The sequence below is a fragment of the Eurytemora carolleeae genome, unplaced genomic scaffold (assembly GCF_000591075.1).
Source record: "Eurytemora carolleeae unplaced genomic scaffold, Eaff_2.0 scaffold223, whole genome shotgun sequence".
NCBI lineage: Eukaryota > Metazoa > Arthropoda > Copepoda > Calanoida > Temoridae > Eurytemora > Eurytemora carolleeae.
In genome coordinates, this window is record NW_019396601.1 from 187,853 (window position 1) to 208,017 (window position 20,165).

The window sequence follows — 20,165 nt, forward strand, 5'->3', positions numbered from 1 at the left end:
TCTTTCTCATTTAAAAATGTCATAAAAAGTGTAATGTATACTTTTCATTTATTCAACGGTAATGAATAAAATTACTAAAATTGAAAATAAGTTTTTAATTGACATTTTTACAACTTTTTACTGTCTGGTGTTTAAATTAGTTCTCTTTAGTTTTGTTAGATAATTTGAAATATCAGAGAATTTAAGTTTTCATGTTATATAGACACCGGACATTTATGTAAGCACAGTAATACTTTGTTAGACATACATATCATTTATAAATGTTAGACATAAATATCACATTTTTATCATGCTAAATATTACATCTAAAAAGAGGGAATATTTATAAGATAACAGCATATCAGAACTATTAATTACATAAAAAATATCTAATATTTAGAAATGAGACAAATCATGATAGAATTTGAGAAAATAATGTAATAGGGAGTATCACAAATAACAAATTATCATTTTTTACACCTGACTGCACTGTTTTAAATTTTTTTTTTTTTTTTTTTCTTGTGGTTTTTAAACATTTTGTTAATACTGATCTTGATGGNTGAGTAGGCGGGAACCTTAAATTTCGCGAAATTACTGTGTAATTTTGCGTTACCCTAACGATTCGTTAGAACGGACGAGGGTTAACCCAGACCGAATTATTTTTTCAATAAAATGTGGAACTAACATTTACTTTATTAACTCTATAAGGTTTGGTCCATCACCATCACACAATTTTAAATATTTAATTTGGTTTGCAAATTGCATGCATACAAGAATAGGATCAACTAAAAATTTTAAACTAATACACTTTTATCAATAACAGGATTATTCAAATCCCGAGCTTGGAACTTTTAAATGGACGAAACGGATTAAGCAATCATAATCTTTGCAAGGGTTGAGCCCATTTAAAAGTTCCAAGTTAACTCAAGGTAAGGAAACCATGGTTTGTTTTTACCTCTCTTATACTGCATGCCTAAGATTCTAAATGTTTTTCTTTAAATTTTGTTGTTGTACACAAAAGTTAACAGATATATAAAGTTAGTTTAACACTGAGGAGAACAGCCAACAGGGCAATTTTCGTGACTCCCTTCTAATTTTGTTAATTTGACTTTTTAAAGTTCTGACTCCAATAATCTAGATCCTTGGTACTTGATAATCTTCTTCATAGTTACTCAGATAGAGCTTTTACTGTTGTAAATCTGACATGCCACTGATTAGCTAAAAAAGGGCCGGGTAACTTGTAATTAAGTTTTTTTTATAAATTCTGAGATTTTAATTATAGTTTACCAATTAAGTTATTGAAAAATAAGAAAACTTGATTAGAAAACTTGATTAGAAAACTTGATTAGAAAAGTCGTCATCATTGCATTGAACTAAACGCCAACCACTAAAGAAACCCTAATTTTTCTTCTCATAAAAAATTATTAATTTATTTTCAGGAATAAAGGGAATGGGAGCCATAGCTAGCTTGTATTTCATAATTCTGTTTGTGACTGGTAACTTTATTCTGTTAAACGTTTTCCTCGCTATTGCTGTGGACAACCTCTCTACCGAGGACGACGACGTGGAGGTCGAGGAGGAGGCTGAACCTCAGAACCTCAATGGGAAAGAACCACCTCCAAAATATTCTCAGGTATACAGGGGGCCCAAAAAGACAGGGATTAGCGTTTTTGAGTCTTTTTCAATGACTCAAAATTTTGAGTGCTCCAGTTTTAATTTTATATGCTTAATTTTAAATGCTCCAGTTTTAATTTTATAAGGAGGGTCGTTTAAGTAACAATTTGTAGTTTGATGCTTCTGTTTAGCGTAAAACTATGTCAAATGTTCGAAAACCTCGCTGATAACTTTGAAAACCCGTAATTCCTGTGTTTTTTGGACCATCCTGTATAGTGCATGGTAAACAAGAAGTCCTGGTAAAAAGTCCGATGATTCTTAATTTTTTATCTATTTTTAACCAGGTGAAAGTAAATATTTCTTATTTGCTAAATCAAATTGTTTTTAAGTTATAAGTTTTTTAAATTTTTTATATGAAGTCTCTTATTCTGTTTTTGATGGATTTTGAATGAAAGGTAAAAATTGTATAACTGCTAATATACCGATATAGTCGGAATGCACTTCACGGATTTCACGTCAAACTAAAGTAAATTGAATGTAAAAATAAAATCTGAACTTTTGATTTGTTCACAAGATGCGCACATGCTGCTCCCAACTCCCTTGACAGGAATTAAGTCTTTGCCACAAACTCAAGTTTTGTATTCCTATATCTTTGCATCCTGGTGGTGTAAACTTAGATTATTTGATTTAAAAGAATTCATAGTATGAAATATCTAAAGTCATGACATTGGGTTGCTAGGATATAGAAATCAGAAAATCAGACTCATTTCCTTTACTATGATATGCGCTAATTACTACCAACAGTTCTTATCTTAAATAAACTTTATATATTGTGAAGAGTTTTCTGGATTGATGATGCGGCGTTTCTGTTATTTTTTTGCTGTGCAATCAGATGTTTTGTTCAGGATGATTCTAAAATTCAAATACTGGGAGACCTTGAAGATGACATAATGGAAGATATCCCGCCAAATATTCCACTCAAGGTAAACCGCAATTTTCAAAGTTTCGCGGATTTCTGAATTACAAATTCTAAAATTTTCAAAGAGATAAAAAGATGGTATGATGAAGAGGTACCTGTGTCCTGTATATGATTATTATAATTATTATGTATGTCGGATATAGTAGATGAAGAGGTACCTGTAAATGATTATTATAATTATTATGTATGCAGGATATGGTAGATGAAGAGATACCTGTATATGATTATTATGATAATTATGTGTGCAGGATATGGTAGATGAACAGGTACATGTATATGATTATTATAATTATTATGTATGCAGGATATGGTAGATGAAGAGGTACCTGTATATGATTATTATAATTATTATGTATGTAGGATATGGTAGATGAAGAGGTACCTGTATATGATTATTATAATTATTATGTGTGTAGGATATGGTAGATGAAGAGGTACCTGTATATGATGAAGATGATTCACCCAACTCAGTTCCACCAATTCCAAGCGGATCCTCATTCTTCATCTTTTCATCAACTAATCCGTAAGTTTATGCTTTTGGGGGTAAATTTAAAGGGACTGTAACCGTAATTTCAAGTGATCCTCCATGCAAAAGGTGGCAATGCCCGATTCATAAGTACCCTTAAAAGTTGTGTCTGATAAAGAATGAATTAGATATTAATATTTATAATTTTGGAAACTAATTTATTTCAATTTTGAGTGCTCTACAAAAAGTTTTCAAGATAAAGGCTTCAAGGGTTCCGTTGTGAATAGGAGATTGCCATCTCTAGCATGAAGGGTCACTTGAAATTACAAAATACAGTCCCTTTAAGAAAGCACAGATTTTTTTTCTAAAATTCGGAATTAACGAAGATACAGACACATTTTAATTTATTTTAATTTATTAAATAAATCGAAATTGTTTAACTTCTAAAATTAAACCTATTTATATTCATCAATAATTGAATATTTTTTCTGGAATATTTTTATTCCCAAAAATGTACCGTGTACGGTCTACCAATGATACGATTTATTACGCTGTGTGTCTAATTTTCTGCAGTGCAAAAATTGTTGTTAATTCTGCTGGCTAAGATGTTATCTTGAAGATAAAAATGATAAATTACATTTACTATTGATTAAGAAACCTTTCACAAGCTTTTCATACCGCTATCTATCCACCTTTAAAATATCTTGGCTTGGTAAATATAGATCAAAAACACAAATTTAGCTCGCCAAAAACTCGGATTTCCTAGTCTTTGCAACTTGAAATTGAATATCATTGATTTCTCTAAACTTAGACTATTAGATCAAAGTTTTAGATCAAAAAGTCTAAATTTTTAAACTTAGCTTTGAAGAAATTAAGCAACTAAGAAATTGTGAGGCTAGGAAGGAGAGTATTTAAAAATGGTCTGGCTAAGATGATGAAATCGTCCGGCATAAGGAAAAACAGAAGAAAATGGTTTTGCTAGGAGGAGAAACATTTAAAATGGTCTGGTTAGCAGGAAAAGCAATTAAAAATGGTCTGGCTAGGAAACAAATTAGATAAAAATGGTCTGGCTAGGATAAAAAGCAGTTCTAAATGGTCTGCCTAGTAGGAAAAGCAGATACAAATACAATGGTCTGGCTAGGAGGAAAAGAAGATAAAAATGGTCTGGCTAGTAGGAAAAGCAAACAAAATGGTCTGGCCAAGAGGAAAAGCAATTAAAAATGGTCTGGATCATAGGAAAATCAGATAAAGATGGTCTGGCCTAGAGCAATAAACAAATTAAATTGGCTAGATTTTTGTCTGAAATTAAATATAAAGATAAATGAAAACATATAGGTAGAACAAGAAAAATAATAATATATTTAAGTCAGAAGCCTCCGAAAAGTACAATTGATACCCATAGAATTTAAGAAAAAATGCTTACGAAAGTGTTTTGACTATGTTCTGGACAGTTTTACAATAAAAATCTCGGATTTACATTATTTTTTACCGGCATTTAGGGAGTGACCGGCAATATATGGAGAATGTAGTATTGTGGAGATTTTTTAGATATCATTTAAGACCTATGAGACGTTTTACGGTGCATATTAGTTCAGCAAGACCGCAAATTAAATATTTAAAATCCTCATAGATTGTTTATTTTTGAGGGATGATCTCGAGAATCAGTTTTTAAAAAAATTATTCAATAACAATGACAAAAAATGTAGTAAAAATTTTACATTAAACTTTGTTTAGAAACTATAAGCTGAGAAAATAAATATTAACTTTTATCCTCGAAAATAAGTAATCTTATTTGATTTTTGGTTTCTGTAATGTTTCATTGTTCACAAACATTTAATGTAGATTTCATGGAAATTACGCTTTTTATCGCCGTTATTAGATAAATTTTAAAAAATCGATTCTGAAAACGAACCACCCAAATGGATGATTTTAAACGTCGGCTTTGCGCTTAACCTGGTAAATATAACATCATTAAAAATTTTTAATGTCTCAAATTAATCATAAAAACTTCTTCACATTACTCAGTTCTTAGTTCAACTATCATACAATGCCAGTACCGTTCACTCCCTTTAAAAAGTATTAAAATTTTGCACCAATTTTAAATCATCAAATATGAATAAAGTTGTTTAATAATTTGTGAACAATCTTATTACTTTATTTATTGATACTTCTTGGCTCTGAAATATAATTTCAAGGCTAGAAATAAGTTTAAATATTTATAAAACATATTCTATCCTTCCTTCAAGTTTAAATATTTATAAAATATATTCTATCCTTCCTTCAAGTTTAAATATTTATAAAATATATTCTATCCTTCCTTCAAGTTTAATCTCGAAATATAATCCTGTTTAGGTAAAGCTAAGGATGGGAGTTAGGGAGGGATTAAATGAAAATGGTGGACTCAAATAATGCTCCGGGGCATACTTTGCTCTTTACATTAAAATAATGAAGATAGAAACCGAATAATATAAAACCATTGTTCGGGTAGAACAAGAAAAACTCTGCCACAAACTCTGATTTTTAAATCCTTATAACTTTGCAGCCCTAGGTCATAGACCTTAGATATCTTTAACTATAAATTCAGTAAAATCACGTGGTTTAAGGTTTATACTATCAGGTTGCAAAGATAAAAGGATTAAATTTTCTGGATTCCGTGTTATGTACTGAATTAAGGATATCTGTATATTCTAGGTTCCGTGTAATGCACCTTGGATACAAGGATATCTGTATATTCTAGGTTCCGTGTAATGTATTAGATACAAGGATATCTGTATATTCTAGATTCCATGTAATGTACTAGATACAAGGATATCTGTATATTCTAGATTCAGTGTAATGAACTGGATACAAGGATATCTGTATATTCTAGGTTCAGTGTAATGTATACTGGATACACGGATATCTGTATATTCTAGACTCCGTGTTATGTACTGGATACAAAGATATCTGTATATTCTAGGTTCCGTGTAATGTGTTGGAGAATACAAGGATATCTGTATAGTGTATATTCTAGGTTCCGTGTAATGTACTGGATACACGGATATCTGTATATTCTAGGTTCCGTGTAATGTGTTGGAGGATACAAGGGCATCCAGTCTGTGGAAATATAATCCTTGTTTGTATCCTGGTCTCATCAAGCTTCCTAGCCTGTGAAGATCCACTCCGAGCTAAATCAGAAATTAACCAGGTAAAATATTAGACCCTACGCTACGAGTAACGAGTTTCAAATCTACTCTATAACGATTTACGGTTCACTGACAGAGGGTCAAACGAATTAGGGTAAAACGACCTAGGGTCTAACGACATAGGGTCAAACGACAAGGTTAGGTTAAGACAATGTCTGAGCCGAGCACTGCGACTAGGATGGGCTAGGGGGCCAAGCGCTGCGGCCTCTTAAGTATCAAATAATGTGCTTTCTCTAAAAAAATAAGTTTGCCCGTTTACCGCTCTTTTTGACCCTATGTCGTTTTACCCTTGGTCGTGTTAATGTCGTTTTACCATTGGTTGCGAATTATTGACCCTGTGTCGGCTTTGTTTTTGGTTCTTCAATGCGTTTTTGATTAGATAAAGGTTTCCGGGTACCGTTGGGAATCGAGCATTGACAGCTTCTAATGAAGGGGAGTCATTTGAAATTATGTTTTTAGTCATTGCATGAGAAATAATTAATCCAGGTGTACCAAATGGGCATTTTTATGAAAAGTTTACATTTCTAAAAATACTAATACAAATTATTTCAGACGCTAGGCCTGTTTGATTACTTCTTTACAACAGTGTTTACCCTGGAGTGTACCTTGAAACTCATCTCCTACGGTCTTTTCTTCCATGAAGGAGCTTTCTGCAGACAGGAACATTTCACTGTACTTTTTAATAGGAAACCAGAGCCGTAAATTTAAGAGAGTATCGTTTGATGAAGGTGAGGAAGGCCAGCCACAACTATTTCTCATCCGAGCCATATTCTCCTCATTTTCTTGTCCGAGCCACCTCGGAATCCACGTCTTTCGATTATTTTGTGTTAAAAAGTTTCCAATTCTTGAAGATAAAACTATTTTTGAAAAATCTGGCCACGTTAGGGCAAAAATATGGATGTACTAAAGTATTGCAATGATTATATCATGTTGGAATCTTCAATCCTATGAGAATGATGTCAAACTCTTCTGCCTCCAAAATTGCTGACCTTCGTGATATAAAATAAATAGCAAAATTTTCGGTATATATATATGGAAAAATTCTAAGGTTTTCTCTATAGTAAACAAAAAAAGATTGAAATTCTATAAACTTGAAATCTTTAGTTTAATTGAAACTTTTTTATTCGATTTACATAAATTTGATATTTCATTTATGCCCTAACGTGGCCCGATTCTTTAAAAATAGTGTTATTTGGGAGGATTGGACACTTAAAACAATAATATTGAAAGAACTAGGATTTCGAGGTGGCTCGGACAAGAAAATGAGGAGAATGTGGCTCGGACGAGAAACTGTTGTGGTTGGCCTTCCTCCCCTCTTTGATGAACCTCCCGAGTTTCCTTTTTGGGGTCTAAACATTTGTATAGATTTTTAATTTTGATTTAAGAAGTCAGAAAACAAAAAGAGATAATTAGATATTTAAAATTTAGATCCCAACAAAAAGTATAAAATATCAAATGCAGAAATTCTACATTTAATGTGTAAAAACTGGTTATATAGCTAAAACTCACAATATTTTTAACCAGGACCTCTACCTTACTGTAAGGGGGGGGGGACTATGTGAGAGTCCCCTCCAGCCCCAAATTCTGATTGATAGATCAAATAATCAGAAAGTTAAAAATGATTCACAAATCATTTTCAATTTTCCAATTTTAAATTAATTTTGATATTTGACAGTGTTTCGTCTTCAGGCGTTTAATTGTCTGGATATAATAGTTGTGTCGGTATCCTTGATCTCCATATTCGGTGGATCTGGGATTGGGTTCCTCAAAATTCTCAGGGTTCTCAGGGTCCTCAGACCTTTGAGAGCTATTAACAGAGCTCCAGGTAAACTATTATCAAATCATTAAAACCAAATAGTTTCTAGTACAATAGATGGCAACGTAGAATTTGTACACTCTCAGTACAGTTGTATTCTGACGTCACAAGTGTCAACTCTGTCTGTGTAACCGACAAATTTATTAATTATAATGCTAATTTTTAGAATAAAGTGCTTATTTTACAGTAAAATAAATGCGATTTTATGTGTTCTTTATTTTCTGTTTTTACACTTTTTTATTTAATCTTGGAAAACATGTCAACTAATGTGAGAAAATTTCGTTTTCCTTCCGGTTTTACACACACTCTTTTTAAGCATTATGGGACATATAAAACTATGGAATAGTTTGACGACATTTACCTATTCTTACGTGCATATTTAATGTTAATATAAATTGCATTATAGTTTAATCAGAAGCTTAAAAATCAACTTTTTAAGAGTGCATGGGGATATGTACAGTGTATACACTATAATTTTGCTGTGTTTTTAGAACTTTTAAAATCAATACTTGAGTCCAATCGTTTTCTTATTTCACAGTTGTCTGGGTGCCACTGTATAAGCTTTGTCATATTTTTAACCATTCTAGCCCACACGTTTAACGTTGATTGTAAGATTGAATTTTATATGTTTTCAATCATAACTCCGCTTATTGAAGAGATATTGAGGAAACACAGTGTTGTGAATTTATGATATGTTGCCGGCTATTTTCATACGATAGTGCTTAAAATTAAAACTAGAGGATCTACGAGGTCACAAAGTTCTACCAGTAATGCTTCATAAATTTGACCATCTCCTTCTGGTCTATAGTTTGAACTGTTTGATAATTGGTTTGAAATAAGTTTGTTTTGTTTAGGTTTGAAGCAGGTTGTTCAGTGCATGATCGTTTCTGTGAAATCTATTGGAAACATAATGGCCGTTACAGTTCTTCTCATATTCATGTTCGGAGTTATAGGTCAGCTGAGGCCGAAATTCAAGGGCGTAGTCAGGAATTTGTCCGGGGGGGGGGCTCAGCAGGGACTGAAAACCCCCTAAAAACAATAGATTTCAATTTTCCAGGGAGGGGGGCTTAGTCCACATACCCCACCCCTGCCGAGTTTAATGAATTTGAACGGCGTCGCTGAACAGCCAATAGCTGGTTTTAATTGTGCACTGGCTCAAATCTTGAAACCCTGATTAAAATTTCAAGTTGAAAAAACCATGTTTGTCTCGATAATGTTTGTACCGGTTCAAATTCTTTAAATTCGTCCTCTGACAATATAAAAAATGGTGGATTATTTTAGTAGAACCTGACATCTCAAACATGGTGTCCCGCCAAAGTAAAGCTTCAAAGACGACCTAATAGCCCTAATACTATATCAAATATGCTATAAATTGTTTTAAATTTTTCACATCAAACTCATAAAGAGTACTTTTCTAGAAGATCATTTAATAATAATATTTTGTTCTATGTATTCGATTGTTCAATAGGATATTTTTAATATTTTACTCTTGGTGTTTATAGTTTGAAGAAAATTGTTCAATATATTTTACTTTAGGTGTTCAGTTGTTCAATATATTTTACTCTAGGTGTTCAGTTGTTCAAGGGGAAATTTTTCATGTGTACAGATTTAAGTATGACCAACAATCAAACATGTCAGGTATCCACTATTGATCCCTATAAACATATATTCAATATTTCTTAAAAATGAACTGATTACTTTAATCTCTAATTTTCTTATCTTAATATATTTGCAACCTAATTTCGTAGACCTGTGATAACTCAGACTATAAGTTATATATTTAAGTTGTATAAATTCTGTTAGGTTTAATATCCGAACTTTGAATCGCAAATATACAAGAATAAAAAAAAGTTTGAGCATATAGTTCAATTTCTTTGATATTTTGCAAGTTTTCAAGATTAAATTGTATTCAACCATTTTGTATTCTGCATTTTTTTTGGCTTGTTATCTTAAAGATTGGCAGTGTTGCCAAACTTTTTCTTCTTTTACATTCGAGGATACATTCTTGTTAAATAAAAACTTTTTAAAACTTTTCATCATCTTCATATGAAGTTTTGAAAATTTTGGATAGGAATAGGATACAATACATCATTGTAAAATAATTTCGAGTGGCACTCAAGTGTGTGCGTCATGACCGATTCACAACGGTACCTTTCAAACTTTATCTGAGTAATCGCTCGCTCTTGTAAATTCCGACATAAAGGAATTGAGTCTTTGCCACAAACTCTGATTTTCTAATTTTAATATCGTTGCAACAAAATGTCGTGGACCTTTAATGTTTCAAACTATGAATGCTATTAGAGCAAATAATGTAAGTTTGAAATATCAAAGGTTTACATCTTAATGTTGCAAAGATATAGGTTTTACAAAAACTGAATTTGTGGCAAAGACTCAATTCCTTTAGGCAAATATAATATAACGTTTATTCATGTTTATAAAAAGGTTCAATTAGGGTGAGCAAAAGAACATTAATGAACTTTATTAATGAAGGATCGCTTGAAATTACATCTACAGTTCCTTTTAAAGTGTGTATTGCCAAGTGTCATGATATTAAAAATTCATTTCAAATAAAAGTTAGAGAAAACTATAAATATGAAATGCTATCAAATAAAACATAAATGTAAAAATTGAAAAAAATATGAAACCATTGCATTTTTTTCTAGTTTCTTAGCTCACAGTTGTATAAAAAGAGTAAACATTTTATTTTTTGATAAGGTTTAAAGTAAAATAAATGTCAGTATATATATCTTGCTTTGTTTTCATTTTTATTTATTTTATCAAATATTTTTCCAGACTTTTACATCATACAACATCTAAATTGCGTAATTTTCATGTTTTCCTAAAATTATTGAGCACCGTAGAACATTTTTGAACAATTCAGCTAAGCTGTGTTCATGTTCAGAAATTGACCTATTATGATATTTTCATTAAACGAACAATTCATCTACAAGTGACCCTCTGTGTAAAGAGTTCCGTGCCTCATTACCAATTGTACATTTTAAACCTTCCTTTGAGGAACATTAATATTTCTGTTACAATAAACTAAAAAAGGACAATTTTCATCTTTGGTTTCTCTGTAAAAGCGTCTTGCGGATATACACAACATAAATAAAGAAGGAAAGTAATCGAATTTGACACTTTCCAGTCGACAGAATAATAACAACAACTGTATCATCCTTCCTCTGATAAAGGTCTAAATGGTACCGTTGTGAATCATCCCTTCAAACTTGATTATTTAGGGGGAGTATATAGTGTTTGCTGACGGAGACATCAACAGACCTGTGATTGAAGAGAGGATCTGGGAGAGATCTAGTTTTCATTACGATAATATTCTTCATGCTATGCTCACACTCTTTGTAGTATCAACCTTCGAGGGCTGGCCGGGGTAGGTTTACCAAATATATTTCCACGATATAAAACCAAACTTCCTCTAAATTCAAAATTCTGATTGATTTAAAAATAGAGTTTAATCTTCTGATGGGATATTTCATCTCTATATAAGGAAGTTCAGTGTTTATTTATTTACAGTACACGGTATACTACAGGAAATATTTACAGTTCACGGTATACTACAGGAAGTATTTACAGTACACGCTATATTACAGGAAATATTTACAGTACACGGTATACTACAGGAAGTATTTACAGTACACGGTATACTTCAGGAAATATATACAGTTCACGGTATACTACAGGAAGTATTTACAGTACACGGTATACTACAGGAAATATTTACAGTACACGGTATACTTCAGGAAGTATTTACAGTACACGGTATACTACAGGAAGTATTTACAGTACACGATATACTACAGAACTACATGAAGTATTTACAGTACACGGTATACTACAGGAAATATTTACAGCACACGATATACTACAGGAAGTATTTACAGTACACAATATACTACAGGAAGTATTTACTGCACACAATATACTACAGGAAGTATTTACAGTACACGATATACTACAGGAAGTATTTACAGTACACTGTATACTTCAGGAAGTATTTACAGTACAACATATACTAAAGGAAGTATTTGCAGTACACGGTATACTACAGACTCCTATGGATTGATATTTTGTTTAGAATTTTGGACGTGTCAATAGACTCAAATGGATTTATGTTTTTGTTTAGAATTTTTTACGTATCAGTAGACTCTATTGGATTAATATTTTGTTTAGAATTTTGTACGTGTCAATAGACTCCATTGGATTAATATTTTTGTTTAGAATTTTGTACGTGTCAATAGACTCCATTGGATTAATATTTTGTTTTGAATTTTGTACGTGTCAATAGACTTCATTGGATAAATATTTTTGTTTAGAGTTTTGTACATGTCGATTGACTCCATTGGATAAATATTTTTGTTTAGAATTTTGTACGTGTCAATAGACTCCAATGGATTAATATTTTGTTTAGAATTTTGTACGTGTCAGTTGACTCCAATGGTTTAATTTTTTTGTTTAGAATTTTGTACGTGTCAATAGACTCCAATGGATTAATTTTTTTGTTTGAATTTTGTACGTATCAATAGACTCCAATGAATTAATATTTTTTTTTAGAATTTTGTACGTGTCAATAGACTCTAATGAATTAATTTTTTTGTTTTGAATTTTGTACGTATCAATAGACTCCAATGAATTAATATTTTTGTTTAGAATTTTGTATGTGTCAATAGACTCTGATGAATTAATATTTTTGTTTAAAAATTTTGTACGTGTCAATAGACTCCAATGGATTAACATTTTGTTTAGAATTTTGTACGCGTCAATAGACTCCAATGAATTAATATTTTTGTTTAGAATTTTGTACGTGTCGATAGTCTCCAATGGAGTAATATTTCTGTTAAGAATTTTGTACATGTCAATAGACTCCAATAGATTAATATTTTTGTTTAGAATTTTGCATGTGTCAATAGACTCCAATGGATTAACATTATGTTTACAATTTTTTGTACGTGTCAATAGACTCTAATGGATTAATATTTTTGTTTAGGATTTTGTACGCGTCAATAGACTCCAATGGATTTATATTTTTGTTAAGAATTTTGTACGTAACAATAGACTCCAATGGATTAATATTTTTGTTTAGAATTTTGCACGTGTCAATAGACTCCAATTGATTAATATTTTTTTTTAGAATTTTGTACGTGTCAATAGACTCTAATGGATTAATATTTTTGTTTAGAATTTTGTACGTGTCAATAGACTCCAAGGGATTAACATTTTGTTTAGAATTTTGTACGTGTCAATAGACTCCAATGGATTAATATTTTTGTTTAAAATTTTGCATGTGTCAATAGACTCCAATGGATTAATATTTTGTTTAGAATTTTGTACGTGTCAATAGACTCCAATGGATTAATATTTTGTTTAGAATTTTGTACGTGTCAATAGACTCCAATGGATTAATATTTTTGTTTAGAATTTTGTACGTGTCAATTGACTCCAATGAGGCTGATATAGGCAGGATATCAACAATAATATAAATCTTGTTAAAATTATTTTTATAATACTTTTTTACCATTGAAAAAAGCAATAATCCTTGTGATACGAACGATTGTTTCCACTACTTTTTAAATATTTATTTTATTCTTATTTTTGTAAGAAATTAAAACATGACGTGAATTGTCAATTTTTCCTAATAAAATAAATTGAGGCTTTGCCACATACTCAAATTTTCTAAATCCTATATCTTTTCAACCTGATAGTGTAAATCATAAATATTTTGAACTTAGATTATTTGATCTAACACACTTCAAAGCTTGAAATATCTAAGGTCTACGATATGGGGTTGCAAAGATGTAGGGATTAGAACTTCTGAGTTTGTGGCTAAGTTTCAATTTCATTTGTCTGAAATTAATTGTTGAATTGTTCTCCAGGCCCTAAACAGGATTATAGACCTGTCGTATTCTTCTATTACTTCATCTATCTCATCATCATTGCTTTCTTCATGATCAACATTTTTGTTGGTTTTGTTATCGTTACATTCCAGGCACACTTCCAATCAAAACAAAAAAAAATCCAATTAACTTAAAGTCAAGTTGTTCACGGACGGGCATGAAAGTAGTAAAGTAGGGAGGGTATTATAGTGTCGTCACTCACGTGGATTTAACGGTTCTGTCAATATTTCAGAAAACTGAGACTTTCGATCACAATTTGTTCTATTAAACATAATTTTCAGCGTTTTTTCTTAAATACATTTTTGTGGGCGTATACGTTTTGAATGAAAAAGTTTAGAATAAACAAATTCGTAAGTTTAAAGATTGTTGAATTATACACCAAAACACGTTTGATTTCAAATAAAAGAATCAAATGCTTCTCAATCTGGTTAGTCCGGGGTGCACTCCCTCTAGTGGGTATAATATTGTAACCCCCCCCCCCTCTAGTTCTGGGTCTGAAGTACTAACTATGATTGAGAATGACGGATTGTAGAATGAAGGAGAATCCTCGTTTCAAGACTGTGCCTTAGATAAAAATCAAGTAAGTTAACAATTCACACTGGTTAAACCACTAAAATGGGGGGGGGGGTTCCACAGTGAGTAAAGTAGAGGAGGGGTTTAAGAAGGAATCTCTGGAGGAGAGGGGGGGGGGGTTGAAATGCAGTAATAAACAAACCACGCCAAAAGTAAGAATAGCTTTCAGTTTTACCCCATAGCATAATATTCTTTAGCACAATTTTTGTAATATCGATTTTTTTATAGTCTGCAAAATTTAATTTATTTCCTGTTACGTCATCGCCATGCAAAGTCGACTTTGCGCTCAAACTCAGTTATTATTCATCGTAGAAATGTTTTATTAGTATCAAATGATTCTTTAAAAATGTGTCCAAAATAGTGCATATTCAGTTTAACTACCATACATTGCCGGTCACTCCCTTTAAGCAAGATCTAAGTTCTAGAAAGACATCTTTCAGTTTTCATCTTTCTCTGGATATTACTTGCACAAAATATTCTGTAGTTTTCAAAATATATATTTAAATTTATGTTTTGTCAGGGAAAATAAGAAATATTTTCACCTCTGATGTGTATTCCCATTTACCCAGCCGCCTCTCACACAGATCTAAAGGTTGCAAGGTGTCGTGCAAATATCTTTCAGAGTTTTATTAATCATTTATTTAAAATTAAAGCTAATAACTAAGTTTTCGTTAGTTAGTGGGGTAAAATCAAATCTTAAGGCGCTGTGTAGTGACACTTTAAACACAACCCAGTCTTGAAAATTATGCAACTTTTCCTAGCAGTCTGGATCTATATGCTCTCTTCGCATGATTTATGCATTTTTCAATTTTACATAAATTTATTTTTCAAGTTTGAATATTTTTTAGAGAAACTGTATACAGTTTGCTATGACTGCAAAACCGGTTCGACGATACATTCCAAAGCATCCCTTGCAGTACAGGAAAAACAAGAAATCTTATTTCATAATAAAAATGTAAAATTAATTTAAAGATAATTTAAACAAATACCTCATCGTATTCGCAAATAAAACAATATATAAAACAATGAGGTCTAATGTTGATATAACCTTTTTAAATACTTGTCCTTGGTTTATTTATGATTTATGAATAATAAATTGACCGAATAGAGAAACTACAATTAATGATAATCAATTTTCTAAATAAATCATAAATATCTCATTCATTTTTAATGAGTACCGTTGTAAATCGGACACATGACTCTATAAAAATAGGGTTACTTTAAATTGCTTCTACAGTAAAAAGTCAAATTTATTATTATTATCATTTATGTAATCTTTATTACCAATTTTGTTATTAAATCAAATGCTTTTTATAAGTCTAAAAATGTTCGATCAAATCGGGGTTTTATATTAATATATATTTTCCAAATCTTAAAATGTTTAAACCAATTATATTTAATATTATCACTAGCTTGAAAGCAAATTATTTTGTCTTCTATTAAAAATTTCGTTTGAAAAGATTTAAAGAGAATTTCTTACAAAGAAAAATTCTGCGTATGTTTTAATATTTTGGGTTTGAAAGATATCCTAGACTCTCAAGCCAAGAAGTTTATTATGTTATACAGCAATCAGATAAAAGGTTTTTTATTGGTCTAAACCTATATTGCATTTGTACCTTCAGTTTCTATTTAGATTTCTACACAAAAGAAAGAACAAGATAATATAATTTTAGCTTTAACCAATTCTCTTAACAATAAACACAATAAATGAACCAGTTAAACTATTTTTTGCATTTTCTTGTTTTATAATTCTTTAACCGGTTTGAAAAATTAATTTTCTTGATTTGCCAGACTTTGGTCCTTTGCCACCTCACCGTTCTGTGAGTACACTGTATTCATTGCCATCCTGCTCAATACTACATCATTGGCAATGAAGTTTTACAGACAGGAAACCATTCGATACCAATTCTCATTGTATCCTTGTATCCTTGTATCCTTGTATCCTTGTATCCTTGTATCTTTGTATCCATTCCTTGTATCCTTGTATCCTTGTATCCTTGTATCCTTGTATTCTTGTATCCTTGTATTCTTGTACCCCTGTATCCTTGTATCCTTGTATCCGTGTATCCTTGTATCCTTGTATCCTTGAATCCTTGTATCCTTGTATCCTTGAATCCTTGTATCCTTGTATCCTTGTATCCCTGTATTCTTGTATCCTTGTATCCCTGTATCCTTGTATCCTTGTATCCTTCTATCCTTGTATCCTAGTCTCGAATGCCAATGTTATGCAGCCTACTGGATATACAGATTTCCTCGATATATTAAATCAAATCTTCACATATTTCTTCCTAATAGAGTGCACCCTCAAATTAGGCGCATTCAGATTCAAGGTATTAATATTTATATTATCATTTTTTGTTTTAATAAAGTATTCATCTAAGAAAATTTCCGGAAATAAAAAAAATCCTGGGAATCTTAAATGTTCTTCTCATTTTTTTGAGGTTAGGTTTGGCCCTCTCAAAATTGTCAATTTCGATATTAGACTTTTCTGTAGATTTGTTCGTAATGTTTTTTTTTTACTAAAAGCTATTTGTTGTCAACGTTGAAACTTATGGTAGTGTTTTATGAGTGTAGCTTTTTTTGAGGTAACGTTTTGTGAAGTAAGGTTTTACGAGTGTAGCGTTTTATTAGGTAGCGTTTTTCGAAGTAGCATTTGATAATTGTAGCGTTTTCCGAAGTAGCATTTGATAATTGTAGCGTTTTCCGAAGTAAGGTTTTAAGAGTGCAGAGTTTTATCAGGTAGCGTTTTATGAGTGTAACGGTTTTCTGAAATCAGTCGAATAACTATGGACGTTTTTGGTTTTGATAGAAATGTAAATAGAAAAGCTGTATTTTTCTAAAATTTAGCTCACGCTGTAAGGTTTACTGTGAAAACATTAAAAACGGTTTTACGTAGTTTTATATTTCTTTATATTTGTTCATTCTTACATAAAGAGATGTGTTTGCAAATATTAAATTCAATAAATTGCAAAGAGCTACAAAATACCAGCTTACACATGCCACATAAACAACCATACCAGGACATACACAATAGCAACCAAAGCAAGCATTAGGGGGGGGGGAGTAGGGTTTTCAGCGAAAAGGAAAAATCGTTCTCGCGGAAATTTAGCTTCAATCTGTTTAGCGAAAAAATGTAAAATTTTCGCTAAAAAAGAGATGTAAAAATTTCGCGAAACAAATTCGGAATTAAATAAAAATCCAAAATTGTGCGAAAATTTTTCCTCGTTTCACTTTTTTCGAAAAAAGTTTGCGAAATGCGAACGAAAATTTTCGCATTTTTTCTTGTACGTTTTTGTTCGCTGGAAACCCTCCACTGACCTCTTTCTATTTTGCTTAATCTTTTGTTCACAATTTGAAAACTTTAAGTCTTACATCATCAGATTTTAAATATTTTAGTTTCTCTTATTTCGTATGAAGTTGTTCATTATCGAATAAATTTATGCTCTTTTTACAGAATTATTTCGGGGATCCATGGAACGCTTTCGATTTTTTCATTGTAGCCGGGTCCTTGGTGGATCTAGGAATGGCGAAAATAAACGTAAGTATATATTATTTGTTTTCATACTAATAATCTAAAATAAAACAACACTAGGGCTGAACAAAGTTCCGTTAATGAAACGGGGTTTTTTTAAAATTAACAGAGGAGACCGGAAACGAAGGGCAAAACTTTTAATTTCTAATTTAATTGAAAAAAAATAACGTTGAAAACGAAAACTAAATGAATGGGTTTTTTAAATAACGGCAACTTTTGTTTTTTTTTCGGCTAAAATTTAAAAAAAATATTTATTGTATTTTGATGTTTTTAAATGTCGTATTCATCCCCCCACCTATTTATATGATGGACTTTAACAGATTTTTTGTTCGCAATTTGGTGACGGCTTGTGCCGTGAATCCAATTTTAACACTGTTAATATTACTATAAACTTGCACCGTTAACGATTTTACAAACCGTTAACGAATTTATTTTTGCACTTCGTACAATTTCTGATCGATTAATGCCGTTAATTGCAAGAAAAAAAAACGTTAACGGCAGAATATCGTCCGTTAACACCGTTAATAAAATTGAGATTGTAGCTTTAAAAAAAAATGGAAAATACTTTTAAATCTAACTGCTACCTGAAATTTATCTTTTTTTAACGGTTGGAACTAACCGTTAACGAAATAGCTAGACAAAGTTGGAACGTGCCCAGCCCTAAACCTAAAACTATTATTTGGCGTTTATCTCAACAAGCTCTCGCTGGTCACTCCCTTAAAAGTTTAATTTAAATAATATACTTGGAACTAGGATTTTCATTTTTTCCCGGATATTTAAATCCACAAATACCTTTCATGAAGCCATTATGGGAACCCATTAAATTATGGGAAGAACCTTTCTCAACCGATTTCTCAATTAATCTCCTCATAAGATGCAAAATAGAGCTAGGTTTGAAATGTGGGAAAAAGTTGATAATCGTCGCGCAAACTTTCTTTAGCCTGTCACACCTTAGCTCTATGTAGCATCTATCAGCAGATTTATTCTTAATTCGATAAATCTGTTTTAAACAAATCTACTGGGGTTCTCGATGTGGAAATTTAATAAAGAGAATAATTCATGTTTCCTTTTTAAATTTGTGTAGAAAATTAATAAGACGATATGAAATAATGATTCAAACCACAAAATTTATATCAAAAAAATTGTCTTCACACATTTACGACACCCGGGTTTCGATACCTTGTTTCATGAATCTTGACGATACTCTGTCTTAAATCTCTGACCCTGGTGTAATTTCTTGAAAATTTTCGCTGTGTATAATTTTAGATTGCTAAATAATTCTCTAAAATTGAGATTTGTTCATTTAACTTTTAATTAAAGTAAAGGTAGGGAGGACAGGAGTATTTACACTTTTGACTGTGACGTACTTGAACAAATGGAAACTAGTTTTAACAGAAATAAAACAAAGATTGGAAACAAAGTTTTGAATTTTTCCTTTGCAGGGTAGGGTTGGGAAGGCTGGGTTTGTTTACGTTAAACCAGTTTCTGAGCAGTCCTAATACGTCATCACAGTAAAATGTACACAAACACTTCCTCGTTCCTTTAGTTTTCATACCTTGATTTACCATTCCTTGATTTTACATGCCTTGATTTTACATACCTTGATTTTACATACCTTGATTTACCATTCCTTGATTTTACATGCCTATATTTACCATACCCTGATTTTACATACCTATATTTACCATACCTTGATTTACCATACCTTTTATTTTACATACCTATATTTACCATACCTTTTATTTTACATACCTATATTTACCATACCTTTTATTTTACATACCTATATCTACCATACCTTGATTTTACATACCTTGATTTTACATTCCTTGATTTACAATACCATACTTTACCATACCTGATTTACAATACCTTGATTTTACATAGGAAAAAAATCACAAGAAAAAAGTTTCTAGAAAAAAACCCGTAAATAAAAACTTTGGTAAAAAGTAAAGTCCTATGACAAAATGTCACTAGAAATAAATTTCTGAGTCTTGGAAAAATGAGGTCTGGTCTGAGACGTTTTCATAAAAATGAATTTTCTTCTATGCATCTGCATATTGAATATAGCCAGGAGTGTGTTTAATATCAAGCCCCTTTTTCCATGGTTTTAAA

The 20,165-nt window shown here is 31.3% G+C and overlaps 1 protein-coding gene across 1 annotated transcript in view; it reads left to right on the forward strand.

Moving 5' to 3' along the window:
* The window catches only part of LOC111706123 (muscle calcium channel subunit alpha-1), a 56,086-nt gene extending 38,000 nt beyond the window's left edge, over positions 1-18,086 (forward strand). Inside the window, exons 23-38 of the mRNA XM_023478899.1 lie at positions 1,419-1,612; positions 2,499-2,576; positions 2,989-3,095; positions 6,096-6,225; positions 6,776-6,883; positions 7,913-8,048; positions 8,894-8,992; positions 9,607-9,677; positions 11,279-11,424; positions 13,468-13,508; positions 13,925-14,037; positions 14,478-14,525; positions 15,367-15,440; positions 16,310-16,406; positions 16,750-16,848; positions 17,973-18,086. Of these exons, the coding sequence (XP_023334667.1) occupies positions 1,419-1,612; positions 2,499-2,576; positions 2,989-3,095; positions 6,096-6,225; positions 6,776-6,883; positions 7,913-8,048; positions 8,894-8,992; positions 9,607-9,677; positions 11,279-11,424; positions 13,468-13,508; positions 13,925-14,037; positions 14,478-14,525; positions 15,367-15,440; positions 16,310-16,406; positions 16,750-16,848; positions 17,973-18,086 (1,655 nt within the window). The remainder of the gene's footprint in view (positions 1-1,418; positions 1,613-2,498; positions 2,577-2,988; positions 3,096-6,095; positions 6,226-6,775; positions 6,884-7,912; positions 8,049-8,893; positions 8,993-9,606; positions 9,678-11,278; positions 11,425-13,467; positions 13,509-13,924; positions 14,038-14,477; positions 14,526-15,366; positions 15,441-16,309; positions 16,407-16,749; positions 16,849-17,972) is intronic.
* The last annotated feature ends 2,079 nt before the right edge of the window (positions 18,087-20,165 follow it).